At 44.1% G+C, this 6,701-nt stretch overlaps 1 protein-coding gene across 1 annotated transcript; it reads right to left on the bottom strand.

Moving 5' to 3' along the window:
• Nucleotides 1-4,597: 4,597 nt before the first annotated feature.
• Nucleotides 4,598-6,294, bottom strand: LOC112229307 (ankyrin repeat and MYND domain-containing protein 2). Its single transcript, XM_024395136.2, has 4 exons — nt 5,960-6,294; nt 5,435-5,563; nt 5,185-5,287; nt 4,598-4,938 (listed from the first exon to the last, which is right to left on the bottom strand). Exons 1-4 carry the CDS (start codon nt 5,981-5,983, stop codon nt 4,880-4,882), a joined length of 315 nt encoding a protein of 104 aa, XP_024250904.2. The 5' UTR covers nt 5,984-6,294; the 3' UTR covers nt 4,598-4,879.
• Between the last annotated feature and the right edge of the window lie 407 nt (nt 6,295-6,701).

The raw sequence follows: 6,701 nt of genomic DNA, 5'->3' as shown, positions 1-6,701 counted from the left end.
GCGTGCTTTTTCTGAATGACCTAGGCGTTTTCACTCACAGCTACGCCCACAAAAGCAAAGGGCAGTGCGTTTTTTTTACAGCTTGTATACTCCTCCAAGTACTATGTACATAGGCTGCCAGTCAGTTGAGTCAACACATAGACAGATAATTAATAGATGTTTCTGTCAACATAGTTTGATGAACGTTGCTGTCCTCTATGGATAGGCCAGTGGACAGAACATGATCAACACCTATATAAAGGCTTATCATAAACTAGCAATAATACTGGTTTGTTGACCATCAGGTAACCGTGTGTAAATAAGGTATTCATTATTGAGTGAATGTATGCAAATCATATGTAGATAATCAAAGAGTGCCACATGCCAGAGGCATATCCTTTGATACTCTATTTCATGATGATTTGTAAGTTTATAGTTAACATTTTTTTTTCAATTTCTGAACGGATTGATTTGTCTTAGCAAGGAAGCTCAGCTGGAGACCCTGCAGTCAGACCAGGTGAGTACATAGCTCTTGTCCAGGGCGATAGAGTGCGTTCCTAGCGGAAAGCACTAACGCCCTGGACCAGAGGTAGTGATTACTGTAGTTCTCATGTGTTCTCTCATCCAGTGATCTCTCCATCTCTGCAGTTCAGGTGCTTCAGGTAAACTCACCAACATGATGTATGATGCATTACCCAAATCAGAGAATAAGACAAACGTTTAGATCTCCTCCTTCATCCCTCCATCCACCCATTCATCCTGTCGACTCCTTGCCCCTAAGAACCAGTGTCTGTTTTCACTCCTTTCCCAGGCCTGCCTTGACAATGAATTCACCCAACGTCTCCTCAGCTATGTCCCCTCCTTTGATAAGCGTGAAAATAAATCCACTGTAAAACTGTCCAGGCTCATGCCATATTGTTAAATAAGTAGCTTTTCTTTTTCATATCTTATTTCTTCTTTCTTTTTAAAAGCCCCGCTGTCCAAACAATCTCCTATTACCTCCAAAAAGCAATGTTAGTCATACTGTCTGGAAGAAGGGGAGGGAATGGATGAGGCTGAGGGGAAACTGAGAAGAGGGAACCTGGGGGCTTAAAAGAGAACTATCAAAGTTATATGATACCATGACGCAGGCAGCATTCGCACATTTATACATCTCAAAAAAACGGAAATTTGAGATCAATCCTTTTATGCTTCCGTGAGTGACATGACATTTGGTGAAGAGAGAGGGATAATAGAGGGGGAAACAGGGGGATGGGGGTGTGATGGGGGGGCGAAACAGGGGGATGTGGAGGATGGGTTAACAGAGGGGATGTGGAGGATGGGTTAACAGAGGGGATGTGGAGGATGAGTTAACAGAGGGGTTGTGGAGGATGAGTTAACAGAGGGGATGTGGAGGATGAGTTAACAGAGGGGATGTGGAGGATGAGTTAACAGAGGGGATGTGGAGGATGAGTTAACAGAGGGGTTGTGGAGGATGAGTTAACAGAGGGGATGTGGAGGATGAGTTAACAGAGGGGATGTGGAGGATGAGTTAACAGAGGGGATGTGGAGGATGAGTTAACAGAGGGGATGTGGAGGATGAGTTAATAGAGGGGATGTGGAGGATGAGTTAATAGAGGGGATGTGGAGGATGAGTTAACAGAGGGGATGTGGAGGATGAGTTAACAGAGGGGTTGTGGAGGATGAGTTAATTAACAGAGGGGTTGTGGAGGATGAGTTAACAGAGGGGTTGTGGAGGATGGGTTAACAGAGGGGATGTGGAGGATGAGTTAACAGAGGGGTTGTAGAGGATGAGTTAAGAGGGGTTGTGGCGGATGGGTTAACAGAGGGGATGTGGAGGATGAGTTAACAGAGGGGTTGTGGAGAATGAGTTAACAGAGGGGATGTGGAGGATGAGTTAACAGAGGGGTGTGGAGGATGGGGGACAGTCAGTTATGGCTCTATTCACAGACAGGCAACATGACAGCACCATGCTCGTTAGTTAGCTGGCCCCTATGAGCAGCAACCACACACATACACTATGATCAGCAGCCACACACACTATGAGCAGCAGCCACACACTATGAGCAGCAGCCACACACACACAAACACTATGAGCAGCAGCCACACACACTAAGAGCAGCAACCGCACACATACACACTATGAGCAGCAACCACACACATACACTAGGACCAGCAGCAGCCATAAGAGGCAGGGGCCACTGTCTGTTCTCCCGTGGGACCCTGGGCAGTGGAAGCTTGAGAACAATACTGACAGGAAGCGGAGACAGGGGTCTATAGAATTCAACATCATGGCCGTAGGACTTAACTACCTGAAGTATCTGATGTTTGTGTGAGAAGATGGTCCATGAGTGCTCCTTTCCTGCCCTTGGGAAACTATAGTTATTATATAGATGGTGTTGAAGACCCACTCTGGCATAGCAACCAAGAGGAGGCCACCAACAAAAACAGGTCAACAATGGAGTTATTGAAATATTGGGAGATGTATTTGTTTATGAAGACCTTGTGTCTTGACTGGCTGACACATGACTATGAATTAAAGGTTACTGTCTGCACTGTGAGCATTGGAATGAATTTTGTTTCATACAGAGAATGCTCACTCTCTGCAAAGAAAGTTTGACAGCATATTGTATAGAACTATAGATTCAGCCAAAACATCATGCTCCAGTACCATTTGAACCCTGCCGACAGAGTGCAGTAGCTGAATAACCAGTCATTAGAATCATTGCAATGGATGGCAATAAAGGGGAAAGCTGCCATCTAGTGGCAAAACAAAAATATGGGAATGTCCTGATAAAAACTAAATGGACAGTGGAGGACAACTATTAAGGCACTCTTTATTGATGTGAATGAAAATGTAAAACTGGAAACCAAAACAAATGCCATTTGGGTGTAAAGGTTGGTCCAGCATTGAAGTCAGATCGTCATTGGGCCATCCGTGGATCATCTGAGACATGGACTGATATAGATACATCACTGGTAAGATGATCCATGGGTCTCAAGTTATAGAAGGAAATCACAAGTTTAGAGTAACACATATTGTGTGTTTTATCCACTGTCATAACAATGACACGTATTGTTCAGTAAGGTGGTCCCATTTCTACATGAAAGCATTTTTCACATTACTAATGTAAGGGAAGGGAGGAAATTGTTTTTGTTATTTTAAGACACAATATGCTATTGTACATCATATACACACCCTGAATACACCCTGAGTACAGCTGCTTGGTGAATAAAGCATTCATCCTCACTCTCCCCTCTCAATCTGGACATCCTGGCCAATCACTAATAATGCTGATTTTCATCATTCCCCTTTAGGGGGTAGGCAACAACATCTCCACCCCGTTGATCCTCAACACTGGGGCCCCACAAGGGTGCGTTCTGAGCCCTCTCCTGTACTCCCTGTTCACCCACGACTGCGTGGCCACGCACGCCTCCAACTCAATCATCAAGTTTGCGGACGACACAACAGTGGTAGGCTTGATTACCAACAACGACGAGACGGCCTACAAGGAGGAGGTGAGGGCCCTCGGAGTGTGGTGTCAGGAAAATAACCTCACACTCAACGTCAACAAAACTAAGGAGATGATTGTGGACTTCAGGAAACAGCAGAGGTAACACCACCCTATCCACATCGATGGAACAGTAGTGGAGAGGGTAGCAAGTTTTAAGTTCCTCGGCATACACATCACAGACAAACTGAATTGGTCCACTCACACAGACAGCATTGTGAAGAAGGCGCAGCAGCGCCTCTTCAACCTCAGGAGGCTGAAGAAATTCGGCTTGTCACCAAAAGCACACAAACTTCTACAGATGCACAATCGAGAGCATCCTGGCGGGCTGCATCACCGCCTGGTACGGCAACTGCTCCGCCCACAACCGTAAGGCTCTCCAGAGGGTAGTGAGGTCTGCACAACGCATCACCGGGGGCAAACTACCTGCCCTCCAGGACACCTACACCACCCGATGTTACAGGAAGGCCATAAAGACCATCAAGGACAACAACCACCCGAGCCACTGCCTGTTCACCCCGCTATCATCCAGAAGGCGAGGTCAGTACAGGTGCATCAAAGCAGGGACCGAGAGACTGAAAAAGAGCTTCTATCACAAGGCCATCAGACTGTTAAACAGCCACCACTAACATTGAGTGGCTGCTGCCAACACACTGACTCAACTCCAGCCACTTTAATAATGGGAATTGATGGGAAATGATGTAAAATATATCACTAGCCACTTTAAACAATGCTACCTAATATAATGTTACATACCCTACATTATTCATCTCATATGCATACGTATATACTGTACTCTATATCATCTACTGCATCCTTATGTAATACATGTATCACTAGCCACTTTAACTATGCCACTTTGTTTACATACTCATCTCATATGTATATTCTGTACTCGATACCATCTACTGTATCTTGCCTATGCTGCTCTGTACCATCACTCATTCATATATCCTTATGTACATATTCTTTATCCCCTTACACTGTGTATAAGACAGTAGTTTTGAAATTGTTAGTTAGATTACTTGTTGGTTATTACTGCATTGTCGGAACTAGAAGCACAAGCATTTCGCTACACTCGCATTAACATCTGCTAACCATGTGTATGTGACAAATAAAATTTGATTTGATTTAAATCAGGGATTGATTCAGACCTCATACACCAAGTGAATGGAATCAATTCAGTTCAATATAACTTCATTATTAATATCACTGAACTCTGGCCAATCAGTAACATTAATAAATTAACTACCCAGTAGAAAAGAACACCAGCAGTCCTTCTCATTCCTGGTGGCAGGATGGTGGTCCCTCTGAGGATGTGGAGGGGCAGTTTAGCTGGTCTGGCGCTGAGGGACTGGGACACCCTAACGACGCCATGCTCCTCTGCCTTAAAAACACAGCTCTGCCAGGAAGCTGGCTGTCTCCTTTACCATGTCACTCTCCTCGTCTGGACCCAGGATAGAGAGGAGAATGGGGAAACAGTCTAAAGTTGAACTTAGAAGGCATCAGAAAGCTACAAGTATGTAACAAGCTACAGTGGTAAAGTAGGCTATTGAGGCCAGTATCCCACAATCAGAATAAGCCTATTCCTGGGCTAAAAAGCATGTCCAGTATGGAGCAACATAGCACAGTGTAGTATAACTATAGCAAACCTATTGTATGTGTTTTCAACAGATAGGAGTGCATAGTTTACCACAGTGCTCCCTCAGTCTCAGGGTATCCTTCTCCTGCAGTCCTCTACAGATCTTATGGGTGGGCCAGTGGAGTCGCTGACAAATCAGGCCACAGTAAGTCACCTGTAGTAGTAAAATAAAACATTTATTAGCATGTAAGCATGGCGTATTCATGGATGAAATCATTAAGTGTAACCAAAGTAATAGAGAGGGAAACAAATGAGAGAAACCACGTGCTTCTGTATCAGAGGTCGGAGGTGGTTTTCCTACCATGTTGCAGAGGGAAGATCTCTTCTCTGCCCCTCTCTCTCCACACGTAGTGCAGAAATCAGCATCTATGAAGGTCATCTTACCCGTGAGAGCCTGGGTTAACACTGAGAACGCTGTCCGGTCATTACCCTGGAGACGAGAAGCAGTGGAACGTGGAATGTTAAACAGTGAACATTGCCATACGGAAAGGCATTTGTAATAACATCAATTGTCAATATAATCTAAATTAATTGAGAATGAACATGGACTCCTTAATATGCAAATTACACATTTAAAATGTTTTATATAATCCAATCAATCTTCAATTGATTAATTTCCGCAGGGACAAATTACATGAGTCCATAGGAGGAGCCTTACACCAAATCAAGTGTTGTTTGTCACATGCACCGAATACAACAGGTGCAGAACTTAGTGAAATGCTTACTTACAAGCCCTTAACCAACAATGCAGTTTAAAACAATTTTGGGGGATGAGACCTAAATCAAAGGAAGGTTTGAATGGATGAATGAGTGGAAGTTCACTCACAATCTCCACTGGTGCGATGCTCATGACCTGCTGCTGTAGCAGTGCGGCTTCACAGTAGGGAAACTTCCTGATGCAGTCTCTAATGAACTTCTCCTGGTACTGAGGAAAACCATCTCCATCCCTCCCCTTCAACAGGCTGAGAGAAGAGATTTACAAAATAATGTATTTTAAAGACAATGAAACCTGGAAATTGTCTCGGGAACTGTCGCTACAGTTTACATAAAGTATGCATGCAATATAAAGCACTAGAAAACACAACAATTAGTACCCAATGGTTAGTCTGGAAATGTTAAAAGAAATAATTAAATTGGATGGGTACAGGTTAGAATGCTAGCAATGCAATCAATCACATCACCTACTATCAAGAGAAACAAGATGATGCATGGAGTGCAACACACCTCTTGATAAGCACATCTAGCTTGTCATCACTACCTCTCTGATACAGTTCAGTGTGTCAAATCGGAGGGCCTGTTGTCCGGACCTCTGACAGTCTCTATGGGTGTGCCACAGGGTTAAATTCTCGGGCCGACTCTCTTTTCTGTATACATCAATGATGTTGCTCTTGCTGCTGGTGATTCTCTGATCCACCTCTACGCAGATGACACCATTCTATATACTTCTGGACCATCCTTGGACACTGTGTTAACTAACATCCAGACGAGCTTCAATACCATACAACTCTACTTCCGTGGCCTCCAACTGCTCTTAAACGCAAGTAAAACTAAATGCATGCTATTCAACC

Source organism: Oncorhynchus tshawytscha, unplaced genomic scaffold (assembly GCF_018296145.1).
Source record: "Oncorhynchus tshawytscha isolate Ot180627B unplaced genomic scaffold, Otsh_v2.0 Un_scaffold_1528_pilon_pilon, whole genome shotgun sequence".
Taxonomy (NCBI): domain Eukaryota; kingdom Metazoa; phylum Chordata; class Actinopteri; order Salmoniformes; family Salmonidae; genus Oncorhynchus; species Oncorhynchus tshawytscha.
Note: the sequence above shows the minus strand (reverse complement) of the source record. Positions and strands in the feature narration are given on the sequence as shown.

Coding starts and splice junctions, on each gene's coding strand:
- LOC112229307 (XM_024395136.2), bottom strand. CDS start 5,983: ATGAGCATCGCACCAGTGGAGATT. Junction 5,564..5,959: donor GCATCGCACCAGTGGAGATT/GTGAGTGAACTT, acceptor TCTCGTCTCCAG/GGTAATGACCGGACAGCGTT. Junction 5,288..5,434: donor GATCTTCCCTCTGCAACATG/GTAGGAAAACCA, acceptor TTACTACTACAG/GTGACTTACTGTGGCCTGAT.